Here is a 21,198-nt window from a genome sequence, read left to right as displayed (position 1 = left end):
TGCACACACAAGTCTGTGAGCATGCAGACCATTGCTGTACTTCGACACAGATACTTTCTTCTTGAAAGCAACAACAACAACAAAGTCACTTGTACTCCTTGATACCCCTATTAACATTTCTGCGACCATTAGGAGGTCCAGCAAAAAATGGCTGGTGGCAAAAGAAGGCTTCTCATCGAGACAGACAAAAAGGGTGCTCCAGATGTGAATCAAGTGCAGAATAGTATCTGATCTAAGCATCTTACTCATGTAAGCTTTTATTCATTTAGACACACTTTAAAACTCCGTAAGAATCTTTGCAATAATTAACATGTAAAAACTCTGTGTCAAATCAAAGAAAAACCTTCATATTTTCATGTAATACATTTCTTGGACATTAGATGGCAATCCCCCCACTTCATTTTTCATACCAGGGGCCCATATCCCTTCCAAAAATCAAATGTCACCTGCTTTTCAACAGGTGAGCGGTCTGTTTGGCCTGTAGGAAGCACAGCTGTTGGAAAGCACGTTCAGAGTACGGAGGCTCCCCCATTACCATGGCATTAGCTCTGTTGCAACAGTTCTCCAGTTTCGGTTTTTCTTTGATTAGGAAAGGTAGATGAGTAATACTGTTATGGAAGAATTATAATACAGGGATAAGAGTCACTTATTTGTCCCTTGGACACCCTACGCCTTGACTTGGATGTTTCCGTGCCAAAAACCTATAGGTGGAAATAGGCAGTTACCAGAATTTCCCCCTTGTTTCAACAGAGGAAAGGGGCTAGGAGAAGAAAGGGGGTTAGTGTGGCATTTAACAATGTAATTTCTAGTCTTGCCAATTAAAAAGGGCCCTCCCAAGGGATATCATTAGTCTGTGTAAATCTTTGCTGGGAATTATAGAACTGAATTTAAAAAAAAAAAAAAAAAAAAAAAAAGAAAAAAGGCTATTTGGTACCAGTATGTAGAATACACACAACGGGAAGCACCTACCAACTTTTACAGTGGGATTCTATAGGTAGAAGAAAAAGTAAAGACACAAGGCATTTAAACAACTTAAATAACAGCTCAAACGAATTCAACAGAGTATGTAACACGCCTGATCAAGTTAAGTGTACCTTGGTTTTCAGCCTCTCACTTCTACCTGTGATGTTTTAGAAAGAGGCAGGAATAACACACCTCGCCAACCGCTCAGCGATGTACATGGCAGGGGGAATCCTTCCTGACCTTCATTAACTCCGTATGATCTATTTAAGTGGCACTACAAGACATCCTGACATCTATTCATTGCAACAGTGCGTGCCTGTGATTCATTCACACGAAAATTCACTTCCTAAGCCTTCATTTCTCATCTACTTTCATCGTTCATGAAATGTTCTTTTCAGGCCAAGTTCACCCCTTTTCATACATCCTCCTCAGGACTGAATTTTGGCCTTGCAATACTTGTCCATTTGAGCTCTCGTGCAATTCACAGTGGACATGAGAGCGAGGTTTGCAGCCCTCCAGCATTCCAAAAGCACAGATAATATGAGTCCTAAGATGGGGGTCCACCCACAGCTGGCTACTCAAATAGCTAATTTTTCATGTACTCCACTGAAAATCTAACCTTTTATCCTCACTCTCAAGATGGTTGTGTATGCGTGTGTCAAGGTGACAACACTGTGAAAACAGAAGTTCTCAAATGGCACATTATCTCGAATATCAAAAGGTCACAAAAGGGTACAAATCGGTAGCTCTCCAGAAGAGACACTGGTTTTTATGAAAAGTGGGTCAGTTTTAGTTTCATGTAGGTTGTTTGACACAGTGGTTTCTGGCATCACAAGCTCTGGTCTACAGGATACCACAGAGCCTTTGTATCCCTTGCTGTCACTACAGCATTGTGTTTTTCTACCCATTAACCAAGGATAAATGACCTAGATATTGTGCCTATTAAAGCCTCATTTTTCTTTTGCCCTTTTGTTCTGTAGTGTACCACATTATCACATGCTGAACACATTTTAAAGTATTCTCAGTCTCTCATGCCCCTTTGAAGGAGTAAAGTAGGGTTTTTAGTGTGCATTTCTGTAGAGTTACTTAGAGTGGAAAATATGAAGGTAATTCAAGGTTTCTCTTCCTGCCTAGTCCCTTGAAGACAATCAGTTCAGCATTTACAGCCACTAATCTATAAAGAACATAGCAGAAAAATGCTATAAAAAAGCCACAATGCATCTAGAGAAAGCGAACACCAGTTGTGATGTCCCTAAACACTACATTCTATAATTACATCTCTGCATATCATGGGTCACTTTTATTAAAAGCATCATTACTACAGTTGGCAGCAATTTACATCTTATCTTACATGATAGCAGTTTCCAAAGAAAAAAAATAAAAAGACATCACAACAAAGAAAAACAATACATTTACAAAGTCATGTCTGTAAACTTCAAGGCTAGTTTAGAGTTGAGGTAATGCTGTTTAGCTTTGTGGCTAAAGTAACAAAGTCCTTTAATTTAAAAAAGGTACCTGATTTTTTTCTTTTTGTTTATACCAGTGCATTACAAGATCACGAGACGATTAAACTGTAGCTTTATCCTGTAAGAACCTTCTCCGCGGGTTAATTTCCAAAAGGTACTCTTCACATTCAACAGCTGCCTTATTATTGCTGCGTCTCAAGACAGAGACATTCACACTATCATGAAGATTGTCAGAGAGAGAGTGTGTGTGTGGGTGTGTGCGCGCATGTGAGCGGGTGAACTCCCATACAGTCAAAATGAAGCACGAGTACGATATGTATGGTAAATTTCATCTTGACCTTCACAGCAAAAAAAAAAAAATTAAAAAATTAAATATATAACTTCATCCTTCCTTTAAGCAGCACTTCCTTCTATTAGTGCCACTTGATTACAAATTGCTGCTTAATTCATAATACCAATGGTACCAAAAGAAAAAAAAAGCAGAGCATTATGTCAATTTCCTTAAAAAGACATGATCACCTCTCAAATTTCATCTCTCCTAGGGATAATAAATAATGCACTGCACAATACTTAATGACCAAGATACCTTTTGACACATCTGTATAACATGACTTGAACTTTTTTTTTGCTACACTATGTTACAGAACAGCTTATAAAAACTAAGTATGGACATTAACTGTGAGTGTAAACAGTAGGACTACCACTTGTCAAAAGTTTAAAACACTTTAACTGTAACTGGTACTGGTTATTCATCATTTTCATTGTTTTCTATTTCTTCCCCCCCATCAAGTGAGTCTAATTCTTCACCCTGTGCTATTTCATCTTCTAAAACGGAGGAATCTGCAGTTTTATCAAGGCTCTCCTCTGCATCACTGCCTTCGAGATTTTCTTCATCTTTAAAGGCAGTTCCTTCAGTTTTGTCAGTAGCCTTCTCTTCGTTGGAGCCCACTGCGTTCTGAAGTCCTGCTAGTGCTGGGAAACCGGGCAGAGTCAATCCTCCCAGTCCTGGAGGTAGAAACATAGATGGATAGAAGAGGCCAGGAGCCATGGTAGACAGCAGGAAAGGATTGAAGGCCAGAGGGTTTGTGGGCAATCCAGTGTTGGTGGTGGTGGTAGTGGTGGCAGTGGCGGTAGTCGCCGCAGTAGCAGCACTGACAGATCCATTCGCAGAGTCAGTAGCAGAAACAGTGTCTGTGCTTTTCTCAGAGTCTTTGTTCTCCTCTTCATTCTCATTTTTCTTCTCTTCAGCTTTTGAAGCGCCATCCTCAGTCTCTCCTTGACCGGAAGCAGTAGTGGCATTTCCAGTAGTAGCCGTTATCGGGTTATTCAACAATCCGCTTAGTCCAAACATATTGGGCAATCCTGCCATCCCTGGCAACATCAGAGGCAACATGGCAGCCGGATTTTTAGCATCCCCCCCAGCAGCAGCAGCTGTTGCTAGCCCTGGCGGGAAGCCCATGAGGCCTGCAAGCTGGAGAGACTGCAGGTTCTGTAGGTTCTGGAGGCTTGTGAGGTCCATTCCAGCAAACAAACTGTTCATTAGTAGTGGGTTGATTCCCGAAGTTGATGCTACAGCAGCAGCTGCTGCAGCTGCTTTGGCAATTTCACTTTTTGGCCTTCTTCCTCTTCTGCTTGCTCCTTCCTCCCTCACAACAGGTCCAGTGAGAAGACGGTCAAACATGGACTCTGGAACAAAACCCTGAAAACGGGATGCGAAAAAACAAGCTTTATTCTCAATTAGCTTTTATAGCTTTCAGCAGTTAACTGATGACGATGGAAGAAACAGAAGGGATTTCAGCATACTCCAAAAGTGGTTTGTTTTTCAAGCCTGGCAAATCGTGACTAGCTAGCTACTAAAGTGAATGGCAGTAGAACATGTAAGAAACTGAAGAAAGCAAAGTCACAGACTTTTTACATTTAAACACAATAGTAAAACAACACATGCTGGAACTCTGTATCTTCATTAAAAAAAACATCCTGATATACTGCAGTTAAGAGTTTATATCTTTGTACTTCATACTAAACTTCAGTATAGTAATATTTTATTAAAATGAGCATTTGCAGAATTATACTCTTTATTTTCAAGCAACTGTTGTAAAATAAAAGGCAGAAAACCTAATCCTTTGATGCTCCCTGTTACCAAGATGATGAATTCTATTTCTGTTATGAATATGACAAATAATTTCTTAACAGTTCCTAATGTATGAATACCTGTGTTTATTAAGGATTGTTTCTTATAAGAAAAAAATAATGCAAAACAAATGCTGAAGGCTGCCTTATCGTAGCTGGTTTTTCTACTGTACTTCAATCCCATTCTGCAGCAGCCTCCTATCACCATCCCCTCCGAGCTGGGTAACTCCCACCCAAGACACTACAATTTCCTCAGCTCAAAACCAGCTATGAGATAAAGACTTAATAATTAATTTACACAGCCTTCAACTTTTTCATGCTATAATCTACAATGAAGCATGGAATGAGAGTATCACTTACAGACTGTTTAACAATGTCAGTCCAATCTGGAGCAACAGCAAATTCAGGATTTTCTTCCAGCCATCTTGGCAAGTCCTTCATTGGAGGGGCCATAGCTCCACCCATCTAATGCAAAACACAAGGTTAATACTTAAACAAACAAAAAAAAACCCCCAAACCCCCCAACCAATGAAACAAAAAACCCACAAAAAACCAACTGAACAAAAAAACCCAAACAACTATTTATATGGACATTTTCTATCTGTGCACTTTCATCTCTGAAGGATGGCAGTACAGAATTTCAGCTCAGACTGTGGAAAACTACCTGGAAACCAGCTAATGATACTAGAATTGAAAAGATCATGTTTTAAAAAAATATAGTAAAATGCTGCAACTCAGGCAGGGCTAGTAATAAAATTTGTATCTGATATAGGGAAAAAATGTGCTACATAGTTTCAAAAAGCAAGAGTGATTTACTCAAGTGATTAATATGAACGCATCGGAAGAGCAAAGAAGGAATTAAAGGAACAGGGTAGTACATTCCAGCACGAGTAACTGCTGGTGCCAAATTATTAAACTTTTAAAAAGAAAGCTTGGAGCAGAAAACCTGCTTTCCACATGCAAAGACATTATTAAAGACCTCCACTGAATTAACTTAATTTTTACCTTCTTTCCATTTCGCTTATTTACAACAGGTACCCTTTCTTCTCCTGTCAAGGTGTTTATATCCAGTTTATTAGGGTTTCGACATCTGTGTCGTTTTTGTTTCGGCTTCTGAAATGGGGAAAACAGCACATCTGCACTCTTCTGGAAAGAGGAGAAATGTATTACTTTTTAGTTTTTCATTTTCTTGACAAAAATCACCAACCATGGAACACGTTCTCAAAACAATTTTAAGACGGGGCCAATTACTTTACCCTCAGATTATCTCAGAAAAATCTTTTTTCTTGTCAGATGAAGGAATTCTGCAGAACTTCACACCAACATTGTTTTAACACATTGTTATATACAAATATTAAGAAAGGGAAAAGCAACCCATACACCCCAGTGCCATTTGGGTGTTTAGATACTATATTAAGCGTGGCTAAAGACAAAACCTCTACTGAAAACCAACAGTTACAAAATCCAATGACTACGCCCAATGTGAGGAAATTAATTTTGACGTCTGTAAAACTAACTTCTTTATTAATATAATACAACACTTTTAGAATCACATACTTACTGGTACATAACTTGGCATATCTACAGTGTAAGTAGGATGCAATTTAAGCCATTCAACTAAATCCTTGTTTTTAGGAGCATCCTCTCCCACCAGCCTGGTCCCATCCTCTAGATTGATTACAGGGATGCGAGTGTCTGGGTCCAGTTGACCAGGAGATGGAATGTTCCTTGCTGGTAGGGCTTCCATATCTTCTTCAAAAGCTTTGGTCACTTCTGCATCCTCCTGAAAACATTAACATCTGTATTAATTCAAGGGAACAGTTACCTGGGAGAAGTAATTTCAGGGACTGAAGCTAAATGCTCAAGAAAATTTTGCATACACAAGAATTAATGGGGTTTAAATATTCATACTTTGTAAAGCAATACTGTTACATTAGGGAATTTTGTAAATTTAGCATCCTTGAACATTAAAGAACATACAGCTAAAGACAGAGCAGTTTTCAGGTGTTCCCAGTTAATGGCCCCCAAGACCTTCCCTTTTCTACACAGTACGGCAGACATACTTAAGCATCAAAATGTATGTCGCTATAAACATGTTTTGGAAAAAAAAAAAAAAAGTAAAAGTCTTTTTGAAATTACAAGCTACTTAAAACTCAGCCACAATTTGCTAGAGTAAAAACTTGATATGAATGATATGAACATCATTTTGTTTGGTTCAAAAAGAAATAACAGCTCTAAACACAAAGAAAAAGCTGGTTCAGTAAAAACTGTACATTACTATTAGGGAGAGTATAACAACGCTTTAAACTGACATTCAGAAAGTACTAGACACAGAAGAACAAATATGAGACAAAAAGGTTGCTGTCTTACTACAGTCAATGATGTCCGTTTGTTGCTCATAAATAACAGATCAAGCCCTTCTACATTTTTCCTCCTTCCTCTCCTCCTCTTCATGGGTGGTTCTCCATCTATTAAAGAGCCATTTAGTAGATGCCTTGTGGGTGTGCGTGAAAGACCTGCTTGCAGCAGCTCCATTTGAGTTTTAAAGGCATCAGACACGGGTGTGGAGACATTAGGCAAGATAAACTTTGAAGTAACAGATGAAAAATTTGAGGTAGAACTTGTTGCCTCTCGTGAGGCCTTTGATAAATCTACAACCTTTTCTTGTCCATTTTCTGAGACCACCTGAGACTCACGTAACTGGGCAACCATTTCCATAAGATTTCTCCTCTTGGCAGCTCTCTCAGCCTCAATTTCAATCTTTCTTCGTCTCCTCCTCCTCTGACGTGGAACCGATAAATTGAGTGCATCTTCCTAATGAAAAATGAGCATTTCCAAACGTTAGGAAAGCTCCGCTTGCTATGCTGAATTTAAAATAAAAGTCCAAACATACAACTCTGGAAACAAAGCCTTCATTTTATTCAAAGAAACACTTTTTTGTTTTTCCTATTTTATTTAAAGAAATGCTATTTTTTTGTTTTTTCTATTATGCAAAAGCAGAGCATACAAGATAAAATGTTTTATGTAAGAAAGAGAAAGATGCAGCCTTGCCTTTGATAACTGAGGAGAAGCAGTGATATCTTCACTGCCACTGATGCTGGCTTGACCAACCATGGAGAGCTCTGCAAAGCTCCTTTTTTGTAGAGGGCTGTCCACAGCTGTTGGAGTATACCCAGGTATGAGCCCCTGAAAATCAAACATCTGGCGCCTATTTACTGGCCACTTCCCTTTCAGCACTGCTTCACAGATGTTGTCTAATCGGTTGATCATTACTCGGTCCTGCATAACGGAAAAGTACGTAATGAACCTTCAGTGTGAAAGTCGCCTTTTAAACTCAAATGAGTATAATGACACAGTCCAGCTTCCAACGCTTAAGAAATAGATTCAAAACCAACTATTCTTGCAGGTCAGGATAAACTGATTGCCTTACAAGAAACTAATACACAGACAATTTTGTAGAATAAAACATTACTAGAACTTAAAAGCTGCATTTATATTGGGGGAAAGGAGGAACACAGACCAAGTTTTCTGTATGACAATGTACAACTGACATTTATAAACAGAAACCCACTATTGTTTTACACTGCAAAACTTCAGTAGTTAGCAAAATCAACAGTTAGGAAGGGAAAATCAAAACATCTGCAATCAGTATCTTAGAGCTGCAGCTCTCAAGATCCAAGAGGCTGGATCTGCAATTCTGTCCTAGGAAGTGGATCCTCATTAGCGTCACTATTAATAAAGTTCAACATTATGAAACGGGCACCAACCTAGGGACATCTAATGAATGTCAATTTTCATTCCACGCCCATTATCACTTCAAATTTCACTGAAGCGTGTACACTAAAAATCTCTAATTATGTTTATTAGTCTACTTATGCTGAACCTGTACAGATGAAGGATTTTGTGTTTCACTTTTACACTAGGACTGGAATACGATTTTAGTCCATGTTTCCAAAATACATGCTGAAAGCAAAGAACATGAGTATCATTTGTTTTTTTCCATTTCAGTATTCAAGCATATTCTATGCTAACCTGCCTCAAGTAGTAGAAACTTCAGAACTATGAGAAATACTGCTGGTTAGGGAATATGAGCATCAGTTAGCTTCCTGAACAGCAAAACAGTGCAAAAGCCACTAGCAAATCTCAGCAGCTGCAACAGACTGCTTGCTTTCCCCAGGAATAAGCCTATTAAGAGCAAGGTCTCCCCGCCCTGCCCCCCCATCCCAAACCAGATGGCCCTGTTACGGTGATTAGTAAGCTTAAGACTATTACTACTTTATTTCTCTCTCTCCCCTTACTGCAAAGGAGAGTACTAAATTATGGATGGATTTATCACGAGGTTATGGTTTCATATTTTTAAAAACATTTTATATTAGATAATTTTCTGCATTGTTACCAAAATAAGATACAGCTTTATCCTATCTAAAACTGCTGCTTATGTTTGCAGGATACCTTAATACAATTACATCTGTCAACATTACGTAATGGCTTAGATCATGTAGGTCACCAATACTCTTCTCTACAATCTCCTCACCCCAAAATAAAAAGGTGATCTTACAAGAATCTCTGCTCTTAACACTGCACATTGCTCTGCAGACGAAATCCATAATTCAAAATCGTAAGTTCGCTTCCATCACTAGAGGTGCAAGAGGTGTAATTCTGATGACATACAGTTATGGAGCCTGTAAGAGCTCATGTCTGTCAGTAGTTTGTTGCTTTACTAAATGACACTATTTACAGTAAAGCAATTCCTTTCATTTCCTCTGCTAATTTGTATGAAATTGAAGAATAAAATGCTATTCCACAAATCATTCAAAGAAAAAAGTCCCTTGCCCACTGGAAGTACAGAATCATACAAAGCTCACTGTTATTTTGCAAACACATTTCCCGTATTTTATCTGTATTGAAAGACACATGCCATTCTACCCCAACCAACCTTAGGCCAGAAAGAGAAGGCAAATGTTCTCTCATGAAGCAGCTGAACCACAGAGGGATCCCCATCCTCCATGTAGAAACCATCGCGTGTTTCATCCCTTGCGGTACTCATAGAGGCATTGCTTTCTTCATCAAAATTCTTACCCTGAGAAACTGCTCCTGCTGAATAACAACCATAACCAGGCATTAACTACAAAAGTTCCCAACCACCCAATGTCAACCCAACTAGATAGGTTAAGACAACCAGGCTTGACGCAACATTTCTAACTTGGGCTTTTGTTCAGTAATTACTACAGCACAGCCTTAGCCTTCTGCATTTGGCACAGAGACCGTGCTTATTGGCTCCATAAGCTGTCTTGGAAACCATCCCTTGTGGGGGAATACCCTGCTGATGCTGGACGGTTTTTATGAAAGCTTATCTAGCCACCTGATATGCGGAAGGGCAGAGGAACTGCTATGTGTAGCCCATCCCGAGCTCCATAATGGCTCCATGTGTGCCACTTACCAGCTGGCACAAGTTACAACAGCTGTGGGGCTCATGCTAAGCACATGGAATTGATCTGACCAATGGGTTACCTTCAGGTTGGGAGGATTCTTCTGATTTATCATCATCATCCAGTTTCTCCTCTTCGTCTTCTTCTGAACCTTTCTCAGAAATAGATTTTGGGTCTACGTCTGTACTCATTTCTATGTCTTTCAATTCACATTTAACAGAGCCAGGCTCAGTCTCAGCATCACAGTCCGGTTTAGTGTCCTTATCTGCAATATCTGTCTCCTCTTTGATATCAGACTTTTCTTTGGCTGCTGGATTTTCAGACCCTTCAACTTTAGACTCCGTTTGTTCTGTAGTCTTTTCTTCTTGTACTGGTGTGGATGGGACAATAGGTGGTGTTTGACTGCAGCCAGCACCAAGAGGGTTTACAGAAGAGACAGTATTTGCATTACCTGTCCCTCTGTTTTGAGCAAAGTTTTTGTGAGCCTCAAGAAAAGAGAGTTCAGGATCATTCAGAATGTGATAATCTGTTCTACTGACTCCATGTTTAGCAGCACCAACCAGTAAGTCTTTGTCATGTTTACCACACTCCCACCACTCTGGCAGGTCCAAGCTTGGTTGGCATAATTTTAGCCTCTCCCCTAGCTGCGGGTGATGGAGAACCTGTTCACGGATTTTCCGCAACAGTTCTATGCGATATAAAGTTCTAGAAGCACGCTCTTCTGTGATCGGCTCAATCATAGTGGAAAGATCAGGTGGTTCTGCAATGACAACAATTTGGATTGTTTAATATTGATTAAATGTACACCCATCTCAAAATCATTACAGCTGGGCACGAAGCTTCAATAGTTCCACTGTCTCGTAACAGTCACGTTGATTCCTGCAATCAGTTAAAACTTACCATCATCCGGTTTGACTGGCATTCGGCACACTCGTCTACACATATTCACAAAGCCATTAAAATACTTTTCCAAGCTTTCGTCGGACTTTTTATCAAGCCTGGCAAATGCTCTGAATTGATTCCAGTCAAATTGATGTTTTACAGGATCAAAAATAATTCCAAAAGTAGACACCACACGATAAAAATCAGCTTCTTCTCTTCTTGTCCATCTAGTCAAGGAAGAAGCAAGAGAAGTGAGGACACTGAATAAACAAGAGTCCAAACATAGCTTGGATGCCCCAAAACCCCCTTTAGCTTATTCTTTCAAAACAGAAGGGCAGTACTGGTGACACACAAGCTCAAATGAGATTTAAAGAAAGATATCACTAAGAAACTCACTTCTGTCGTTTTTCAGTTATTATAGCTTCCCTTTCTGCTTCTAGTGCCCTCACTTCTTCCCGAGGCCGACGTCTCCTGCGGTCAGTCTTCATTAGTGCCTCTTGCCTCATTTGTTGCCTTTTATAGCTGCGCTGATAGGCAGTAATGAGGCGACGCAGACGGGTAGTCAGGGTTGAAGTGTTGGGCCAGTAGAGTTGGCCTAACTCAGCATTGCTTTCACTGTGCTTGTCTAGAGAATAGAGAAGTATTTATGCACTGCAAAACCACCACTAAACATTTCAAAGTTTCTATGGCTAGAACTGGATTCCTGTTTTATCTGATAAGAACATATGCCTATGTATAACAAATTAGAAATAGGATAACTACATTGGTAGGAAATAAAAAATAGAATCAAGCCATCCAACTCTAAGAACTCAGAAATGCTTGTGAAGCACTTAGAGATAACCATCAAGCATTATTATTCAATGTTGCGAATGCAAACATATTATGAATACTGTAAGTATTTAAATTAATGCAATGCATCTTTAAATGTGTTACTAAGAAGATAATTCTGCCTCTGAGGAAACACCTATGCTTACGATTTCCCACTTTATTATTCTCACTTAAACTTGGCAATTTTCCTCCATACTGAGGAAACAATATATCTATAACTTCCAAGATTATCTCAGCAAAAACATCAACGGCTGCATTATGAAACATCCGGTCTTTATCACCACAATTTCTACTATGCAACTAGAAACCCAGAAAGCCATAATGTGGATTACTCAAAGACAGTAAATAATTGTTTTGAAAGATGTGAAGCATGAAGAGAATTGGCAGTAAAAAGTTTACTGTGGTGTTTTCCCCAAACACAACCTATCCCCTTAGGTGATAATATAAACAGTCCACCTTTCGCTAAATGGTCCATTTTAGCCTTTTTAATTTCTTTGCTATAGTCTTACTTGGGTGTATTTCTATGGACTCCTCTTTGTCTTCTGGAGGTGAGTTTGCAAATTCCTTGGGGAGAAGATAGAAATTATTTCAGTTTTCAGTTTTGACCATATGTTATCATTTCAGCAGAAAAATATGTCATCTCTCAAACACAGCAGCAAACAATCTTTGTAAGGTGTGTTTATCTGATAGCTCTCAAACTTAAGAACTGCACATTAAGGTAAACATGGAGAATCAGTTATAATTATATATATTTGTCATTACAGAAAGTTGAAGTTCTTACATCAATTTCATCCTTGAAAGGAGTTCTGGTTGGCTTATATTCTGGATCTTCATCCTCTCTGTCAAATTCACCGCTATAAAATATTTAAGAGAAATATTTTCAGGAAATATATTGTTTTTGAGAGGGGGCTGATTTTCTGGACAAAAGCAAAAAAGCTACAAAAGCCATCAGTATGGTGTACCAAGTTACACATTTATATTTCATGCTCAACTGTGTAAACAATTCTATGTACTTTTTACATCATATGATCACTTCAGATCCTCAGGCGAGATGTAAGCAAAATATGACATATGAACTCATGCCAACATATACAATGCTGATAAAGTTTATTAATTTTTTCATGTCCTCCTTACCCATCACCGCCATCTGCTAACATGTCTGTCCCTCTCTGTTCAGCAGCTATGGCCTTCGCATCAGGCATGCCAACCCGTTCCAGAAAGCACAGTGCTGGATCAGCTCTCATAGAATTGTACTTCTCATAACCTGCATGCAGAGCGGGAGACAAATTTTTGTTAAAAGCTATAACCAGCTGTGAATAGAATAGGTTTAGGCAGTAGAAGTATGATTTTCTGGATTAATTTATTTATTTTTAAATAAAACAAAGGAGCTGTCACTGTGCTGGAAACAACCATTTCATTCATGTAATGAATTTTTTCATGTTGGTAAATTCCATCAACACAGAAACATTTTCACATCAATAACATTAACAAATAGTAGATACTGAAGAAAGCATTCAATTTAATGTCTTTATAAGGTAAAATAAAAATCTTTCACAAGTGAAAAACTTCTTTAAGTTTCCTATATGACTTTCACAGTGGTTCTCCACATTCAACACTCCCTATTGGAAACATGCAGATGCGAATGGAAACACACACGCACACATGCATTTTCTACAGCTCCAGCCCTGCTGGAACCCTCAATGTAGGCTGCAAAAATGCTGCATACATGGGTTATACGTAAGACCAACGAACCTGTCTTATTAGGTTTAGGATGATGCATGTCAGTAAGATGACACTGTTCCCTCTATGGTTTTCAAACTGCTGTTTGCTTTTTTACTGCCCAAGTTGACTAGATGGAAAATGGCAGATCCCAACAGTGCACTGCAGGAAAATGATTTTTAGACTAGACTTGCCTCAGCTGAGCCCACAAAACAGAGCTGCTGTACATAGGCAGAACAGCACAATTCAATTAGGATTTGTACTACAACACACTGCTCCTAACTGCTGTAGAGCCTCAAGCCAAACTGTAATCATGAAAGGTTTTATAAGCCATCATTCTCCCCTTTAGTCAGGCTGGGCTGCTGAGAATACCTCTGCGACCTCCAGAGAATTGGGATTATAATCAGGAATCGCTCACTGTATATATCATGCCAGCTCTGCATCCCCAGCCTTTCAAAGTTAACAAGGCTGCATCCCACTCAAGGGAGCCGGGAGTTCTCAACACTGACATTTGTGAAATATTGCTTGGAACAAAGCCCAGGAGGCACTTGTACAGATTAATAGCAGAGGTTAAGCCCACCGTCCACTTTGACACTGGTTGGCAGAGTTAGCAAGTGAAGCAGTGCTGAAAGCAAAGTTTATGGAGATCTATCTTACTATTTGGCTATTATTTAAACAAATATGGTTTTGTTTTATTTACAGCCAAGAAAGTAATGTTTTCTTCTCAAATATTCTGCAAACATTTAAAAACAGCATCTGATATTTACAGCTCATATTAGGTTTTTAATGCAGGCAAGAAAAAAAAAAGGGAGATACAAGCCAACAGTTCTTTGGAACAATACTTGTTAATATTATGACTGAACAGTCCTACACACAGAAAGCTTTACAACTGAGTTTTGTTCAGAGTGAGACATCACTTACCGTGTTTGAATACTCCAATTAAAAGGGATTTATCTGCCTCCTTATCCCACCAGTCTGCAGGAACTTCGGCATGGAATGGCTCAGGTATCCATACATCTACTTCACTGTAAAGACAGCATTATTTACATTCTCAAAGGTATTACTAGGCAAAGATGTTTAAAAAACAAAACAAAACAAAGTGTTTCACACTATTTTGTAAATATGAATATTGGGGACACACACAAAACCCAACACAGAAATTGAAATACCTGGAAAAATAATTAAGATGGTTAAAAACAACCAACCAACCAACAACAAAAAAAAACACCAAAAACCCCCACCCCACAATAAAAAACCCCAACATTAGGCTATTTTGGGAGTGCAATGACAATGGTTATCCAAATATGATTCATTTAAGGTCTTAATATATTTTTTTCAATTTTTTACATTGACATAGAATAATCTTTCAACATTAGCAGAACTGAAAATCCACTTCTGTCATTTCCCACATCATTCCCTCCCCCAAGAAAATTACCCACGGCACTTGATAAAATAATAAGGCTGCTTGAGAACAGACATTTAAGAGATAAAGTACGACAACCTTTAAACGCTGCAGTACTATAGTACGTGTACTTTATAAAAGCCAGCGTCATAAAGCAAAAAATAAACGTGCACTTGCACTAACCTTGAGTCAGCACCCTCTAAGATCTTGTCTGCTTGGTCCCCTATAACTTCTTGTCGTAGATAGTAGAGCATGCGGACACGCAGCAGGACCCTGGAGAGGAAGGCAGAGGGGGGAAAAAGTTCTTAACTTCAGGACTGTTTGCCAACAGTGGCTTTTGGCAGCTGCTGCTGTTCATCCATCATCCTGCCAAGGCTGATTAGCCATGCTGTATGGTAGGCTTGAAGCGTGACAGATGGTGGCACATAATCACCTCTGTGTGGTGCTTTCTGCTGGCTTCCAACAGGCCTGCCTGGCAACCGCTTACACTGCACAGAGAGGGACCCAGCTCAGCCCGGCCCCGGCGCATTTCATTTAGTTCTACCTAGTGCAGCTTGTGAAGTTTAGACACGTACTCTACCACTGCCTCTGAAGTATTGAAGCAAGTTTGTAAACAACTGAGCAGATGGCTTTCAGTAACTGTTCTGCTTCATTATCTCATAAAATTTCCTCAGCTGCTGCCTTAATACCATTTTTGGAAGCACATCAGAAGTTGTAGGAATAAACGAGATATAAAATCTGGTTTTACTACCTTACAATAAACCCTCAATATGGAATGTCAGGTTTTTCAGATTATACAACTTTTTGCTTCCGAGAATGGGGGGAAAAAAAATAATCCCCCATTTCCCTTGGGAGATATTAACTATTTTTACTCTTTATAGTTCAAACTGCTATTGAATTTTACCTGTGCACAACCTAACTGCTACAAGGAAGTGAAAAATCTTCATTGCTCGTGTTTATTTTTCCCCATCTCTGCAATACTACAGTCGTTTTTGGAAGCACTGTCAGGTGTTGTGGTCACACTTGAAGCTGGCAGGAGAGAGAATGGCAGACTCTGGCTTTTCAAGGAGACTAGAAAAGAGGTCATCTCTGTAGAAAAAGTATCTACCTGAAAATAATCCTGCTCTCCTATGTTTACCCAATTCAGGGCACCCCCTGCTGCCTAGTTCATGAAGTAAAATCAGTACCAGCTAAAATGGAGATTACTCAGCCTGCCCTCTCACTGTACCCAAATCCATCACGGCAACTGTTGAACTGCTGCTGCTCCTGGAACAGCAAGGGTGACCAGGGAGGCAGTAATCTGATCACCCGCTTGCATGAAAAATTTAGACCACCACCGGTTTTAAGAGCTCCTCATTAGAGATCTGATGCAACCGGAGCAATACCCGGTTTTACATGTGTTATTCAAGCAAACCTCGGAAGAGCAGGGATTTGAATGAAGGTCATGTCTACAATTCAAAACATGTCAGACATGCTTCTTTTTGTATGCATGATAACCGGGACCAGTAAGGTGTCCCTGCTCCCTGTGTGGCTATGTAAATAAGCTGTTGAGGGTCTCTATCATCTTAGTATTAAGCAATAACAGCTGTTACATCAAGCCAAAAAAGAGGAGCAGGAAAAAAACCCATCATCAACCAAGAACCAGAGGCTCTTTGCACCTTTCAGGAGTCCTATGCATTAAAACAGCATACATGTTACATAAGGACAGGACACCAGTTCTTAATAAAGCCAATTGCTACTGCTACCTTTTGAAGGAAATGACTCAGATTATTAATTGGCTTCCACCTCTGTTTGATTTTACCTGGGCTAAACATGTTGCTTCTACAATTCACTTAAGTTCTGCTGGATCTGGGAAGTGAAGGAAAAAGATAGCAACTGAAAACATTCTTGCACATTTATCAGTCTTCCCAATCCTTGCAATTGTTCTACTGTATTATTACAGAAGCAATATTTTAAAAATGAATTTAAGTCTGATCTGCAAACTGATATAACAAGTAATGAGGACATGTTACCTGGGAGATTAAAATAATGTTACAAGACAGAATTTAATTACTTTAAGAGCAAGTGAAATGTAGTAACAGATCTGAGTAACAGTTTAGAAAAAAATCAGAAAGCAGTTTATTTGGATATGCACTTGCTAACGTAATTCTGTAAGTATCTGTTTTCATCAGCTGAGAATTAAGCTTGGTTAGCATCTGGAAACAAGCTAATAAACCCCTTAAATGCCTTTCCTCCTTCACATCACACCCCCTATTGACAGGCCACAGGTACTTTTCAAATCAATAATTTCTTTCCAATAAACAGTATTAGTAAGACACAATATATATTAAAAACACAAAAGTAATTACGACCTTTCAGTAACACTGCATTACATCTGTATGGTGTATATATACAATGAAGAGTATAAATTTAAAAACAAAACAAAACCCCCCAAACTCCAAAAGCAAACAACCTCCCCCCACAACCCCAAACCAATATATATTTTTGGGACAAGGGTTAGGTTCAGTTTCTGTAATGGAGCACAGGGTAAGCAAACCTGAGATGGAGAACCAGGACACTGTCAAAGGAAGCTGACACAAAAATAACTAAGATATTACAAAACCAAAGCTAAAAGAATGTAAGAGAGGCTCTTAAGAGACATTCATGCAACAATAAAACAACGTAACATCCAAATCAAAATACAATTATCTTTATCCCCAAAGGCTTTCAGTTTAGTAACATGGTTAGAATTTCAAAAAAATCTAATCAGGGCACTGATTCAGGTAAGAGAGCTCAGTGAGAAATTTTATCTCCAACAAAGGAGAAAAAAATAAATGCTCTGTATAACGTGGACAGCAAGAGAGGCAGGGAGAAAAAGAATGAAGAGACCAGATACACCCACACATAGGTGAACCACTACATGAAACTCTGGAAACCCAGAACTGGATATTTGAGTTTAACATCTAAGGAACAGAACTTTGAGGACATCAGCCTGCGAGACCCCACAAGAAGGGCAAGAAACAAACAGCTTTTGTTTAAAGATAGCTAATTGTCAAGAGAAATAGACTTAGTGTAGAGATACAGTCTTTCCTTTATATGGTAAAAAGAATAACCTCATCTGATTCCATTCTTATTTAGTAAGTAGAAAACAATTTTCTTCAGAACTGTGTTTTAAGCGCTGATCAGTCATAAAGAGCTTACAGAAGTAGCCAGATAGCTGTTAAGATGATTATCCCCAAATTAAAAAGTAATAATGGCCTTTACATCCTATTAAATGGCCCTGTGTTCTACTAAAAATATCCAAAAGAAGTTGTGGACTTTTCAAAAGCATGTAGTAAAAAAAACCCTCTAAATGAAATATTTGTTAATACTTACTTATTACAGTGATGTTTGAGATGTTTCCTATAGCTGTCTTCTTGAAATAATACATCTGGATTACAGGTTGTGAGCCAATCGGCATCCTGCAGCATTGGCTGTGAACTCTGGGCTTTTACTTTCTTGCCTTTCCTCCCTCGGGGCACTGGTGCAGACAGACCTACGTAAAACCCCAGTATTTCTTATACAATCTGAATAGAAACACTCTCACCCCAAACTGCTTTACAAACATACATTTAAAGCTAAGTATCACTGCTATATTAATTCCTTCGTGGGCAACACAACCACCAAAAACTGAACAGCAACATAATTCAGTCAGAAAATTGCAAATAACAAAATCAACCAAAACTTTCATGCAAATTTAGGTGTGAAGATTTCAGAAATTCAGAGCGCTAGCCAGAAAATGGTGTTATATAAATATTTCTTGTAAAAACTCTCATGAGCCTGAATGGCCATAAGGAAACAAGCTTTCTGATTTATGGCAATTTGAAAGAGATTAATTCCAGCAGTAGGTGCCACTTAAAAATTACGGTAGAGTATTTGTTCAAAACTGATCTAAGGGAAAGCGCACTGCATCCTACAATGCGTCTGAGGGAGACTTCCCCTTTAAGTACGGACCAAGTCAAAGCCCACCTTACTCATAAAATCTGACAAGATCCTACGACATGTCAGAATGGCTATAGTTTAAACTAAATACACAGCACAACTGAAGCAATTCTTTCCTATTTACTAGAATCATTATTTGATTGTGGTAGACATACCGGAATGATTAACCAAAGCTCGAGTTTGCCCATCTGCAGTTGGAGTGATCAGATCCCAGATGAAACTTTTGATATTTTCATCCCCTTTGTAATGATTAAGACAATATACCAGGATAGTCCGGCAGATGGTTTCCACATCTTGTTCTGTTAGCTGACGTTTATAGCGCCCATGTGAGAGGATGTCAGTCCACCGACCCCAGCTATAAGAAAAATATGTTCAATACAACAGCCAGGGCACTGGTATTTTAATTTGTGACATTCAGTTTAACTCCTGGTACCAAGCAAGCTGGGACCTCCTGTGTTAGCACTAATGCATTTTGCACTTGCAGGTTACGTCAGGGAATCCAACCTCTAGCACCAAAGAGTTAAGAATGTTTATTTTACAGAACAGGCAATAAGTTCACTGCTCGTAAAGCTGCACTTGAACTGGGCTCAAAATAATAAAGTACATATGTTTAACTCTAATGGTCCCAGTAAGCTACGAATAGGAAATTCAACCAATTCCTACAATCATGGGATTTGGGGAATCATTCTTATTTTGATCCTGAAATCCATTATTAGCAATTGTTGTATGCAACTTCCTAAAATAAAGACAGTCATTCTGAAGCCCACCGTGTTAGCAGTCAAGTATAGCTACTTGCTTGCAAAGAGATAAAATTCAAATTGGTAAATCCAATGGGAGAAAACATAAAACATCAAATAGCTCAATTTAAGTGGTGCCAAAATACCAGAATCTATGTTGAAAACCTCTAGATTGACTGTTGATTTCACAACCACATTGTTCTTTACAAATATACTTTGTTATTCTCCACAACAGTTAGAAAAGAGAGATTAAACCTCGATAACTCAGGAATTCTTTACACTATGAGAAACTAGAAACAAATATTCCGTCATCACAAAACTACATATCTTACCAGTGAGCTCACAGCCATCTGTGAGACACTCAGATACTTTAAGCGACATAACTCATATATAAGCAACTTATATATATAGCAACTTAGAATCTCACTGGCATGTATATAGCATAATGAGGTAAAGGTTACACAGTAAGAGATTATGTGAACACGTCCAAGAGAAGGATGAGTTATTTACTATATATCATTTTCATATTTTCAGTTCTTTAGCCACAATCAGTGTATTTAATCTGTATATCCTTACCCATAAACCAACAAGTTCTTCTCCACCCTGAAACATTCACTTCTTGCATAACCCTGTGATTTGTCCTGAGGCCTACGGGGCTTTGTGCTAGGCTTTTCTTCAGAATCACTTTCCAGGTCTGAAAACTCCATCAGTTCATCCTCTTTGACTGCACTGTAGAGTCTGGTTTGCTTTCTTACTCTTGGTGTATCAATAACTAAGTTATTCTAAAATGAAAGTGAAAATGTAGAAATTTAGGAGGGGGAAAATCTTCAATTTAATTGTACTAGGAACTATCATAAAGCTCTTACCCTTCCATTTAAAGCATCAATATCCAGCTCAGCTTTCTTTGCCCACTTCTGCCAAAAATTAGGGTCATCCAAGGAAATGTCTGTCCTGTTCCCAGATGCAACAAAACTAGCCTAGTAAATGTGAAAACACATGCATTGGTTTCTTAACTGCATGCTACAAAGAATATCTGTTTTCACTGATACATACAATACTTAGGACTTATAAAGTAGTAGTTTCAAGAAAGAAAAAAGGTAAGCCTGTGAACTATCATGACTGGAAATACAGATATCCCAACATTTGTGAGGCAAATATGTGAGGCAAGTACACTGAAAAACTAAATAGACACAGAAGGCAATTTAATATTACTTCCATCTATCCTGGTAACATTTTATTAATTTTCCTCTGAATGTCAATGCACACCTTTGCAAATGTTGAGCCTTTTCCTTCAGATTCAATAGTAATTGTGTGTGTTCGCCTTAAGAGAATCTGATCAATATCCTCTTCACAAAACTTAGACCCTTCATCTTCCTCATCCATCAGAGCACCATATGCCCCCTTTCGAAGAAGATCTTCTATTTCTTTCTTAGAAAGCTGTTGCACCTGTAACATGTAAGAGAGGGTTTGGGTTTGGTTTTTTTTTTGACATCAGCCAATGTGTACATCTGACAGCATAATCAGACTGACTGTCCTCTTATTTAGCATTTTAAGAACTGAAACTCTTAAGATAATGTGCTGTCGATCAATTAAACATTCATGCTGAAGTCACCTTTAAAAGAAGAATACGAACAACAAAATTCTTAGGGTGAAGCTATACGAGTGGTTTAAACGATTTAATA

General features: G+C 38.7%; 1 protein-coding gene across 7 annotated transcripts in view; it reads right to left on the bottom strand.

Moving 5' to 3' along the window:
- Positions 1 to 226: 226 nt before the first annotated feature.
- Positions 227 to 21,198, bottom strand: part of CHD7 (chromodomain helicase DNA binding protein 7) — a 137,815-nt gene continuing 116,843 nt past the window's right edge. For 4 of the 7 annotated variants that reach the window (XM_075494710.1, XM_075494712.1, XM_075494715.1 and 1 more), the window contains 20 exons: positions 20,783 to 20,962; positions 20,383 to 20,493; positions 20,093 to 20,298; positions 18,935 to 19,134; positions 18,174 to 18,333; positions 15,003 to 15,092; positions 14,339 to 14,442; positions 12,833 to 12,962; positions 12,480 to 12,552; positions 12,208 to 12,262; positions 11,267 to 11,495; positions 10,889 to 11,097; positions 10,071 to 10,748; positions 9,496 to 9,656; positions 7,611 to 7,838; positions 6,930 to 7,373; positions 6,121 to 6,342; positions 5,565 to 5,705; positions 4,920 to 5,024; positions 227 to 4,128 (listed from right to left, as the gene is read on the bottom strand). In XM_075494710.1, the coding sequence (XP_075350825.1) occupies positions 3,175 to 4,128; positions 4,920 to 5,024; positions 5,565 to 5,705; positions 6,121 to 6,342; positions 6,930 to 7,373; positions 7,611 to 7,838; positions 9,496 to 9,656; positions 10,071 to 10,748; positions 10,889 to 11,097; positions 11,267 to 11,495; positions 12,208 to 12,262; positions 12,480 to 12,552; positions 12,833 to 12,962; positions 14,339 to 14,442; positions 15,003 to 15,092; positions 18,174 to 18,333; positions 18,935 to 19,134; positions 20,093 to 20,298; positions 20,383 to 20,493; positions 20,783 to 20,962 (4,680 nt within the window). In that variant the 3' untranslated portion in view covers positions 227 to 3,174. Of the gene's footprint in view, positions 4,129 to 4,919; positions 5,025 to 5,564; positions 5,706 to 6,120; positions 6,343 to 6,929; positions 7,374 to 7,610; positions 7,839 to 9,495; positions 9,657 to 10,070; positions 10,749 to 10,888; positions 11,098 to 11,266; positions 11,496 to 12,207; positions 12,263 to 12,479; positions 12,553 to 12,832; positions 12,963 to 14,338; positions 14,443 to 15,002; positions 15,093 to 18,173; positions 18,334 to 18,934; positions 19,135 to 20,092; positions 20,299 to 20,382; positions 20,494 to 20,782; positions 20,963 to 21,198 lie in introns of those variants that run through there. The other 3 variants (XM_075494713.1, XR_012774476.1, XM_075494714.1) reach the window with 3 other exon arrangements.

The sequence above is a fragment of the Mycteria americana genome, chromosome 2 (genome assembly GCF_035582795.1).
Source record: "Mycteria americana isolate JAX WOST 10 ecotype Jacksonville Zoo and Gardens chromosome 2, USCA_MyAme_1.0, whole genome shotgun sequence".
NCBI lineage: Eukaryota > Metazoa > Chordata > Aves > Ciconiiformes > Ciconiidae > Mycteria > Mycteria americana.
The sequence above is the reverse complement of the archived record's forward strand: the minus strand, read 5'-3'. Positions and strand labels throughout refer to the sequence as shown.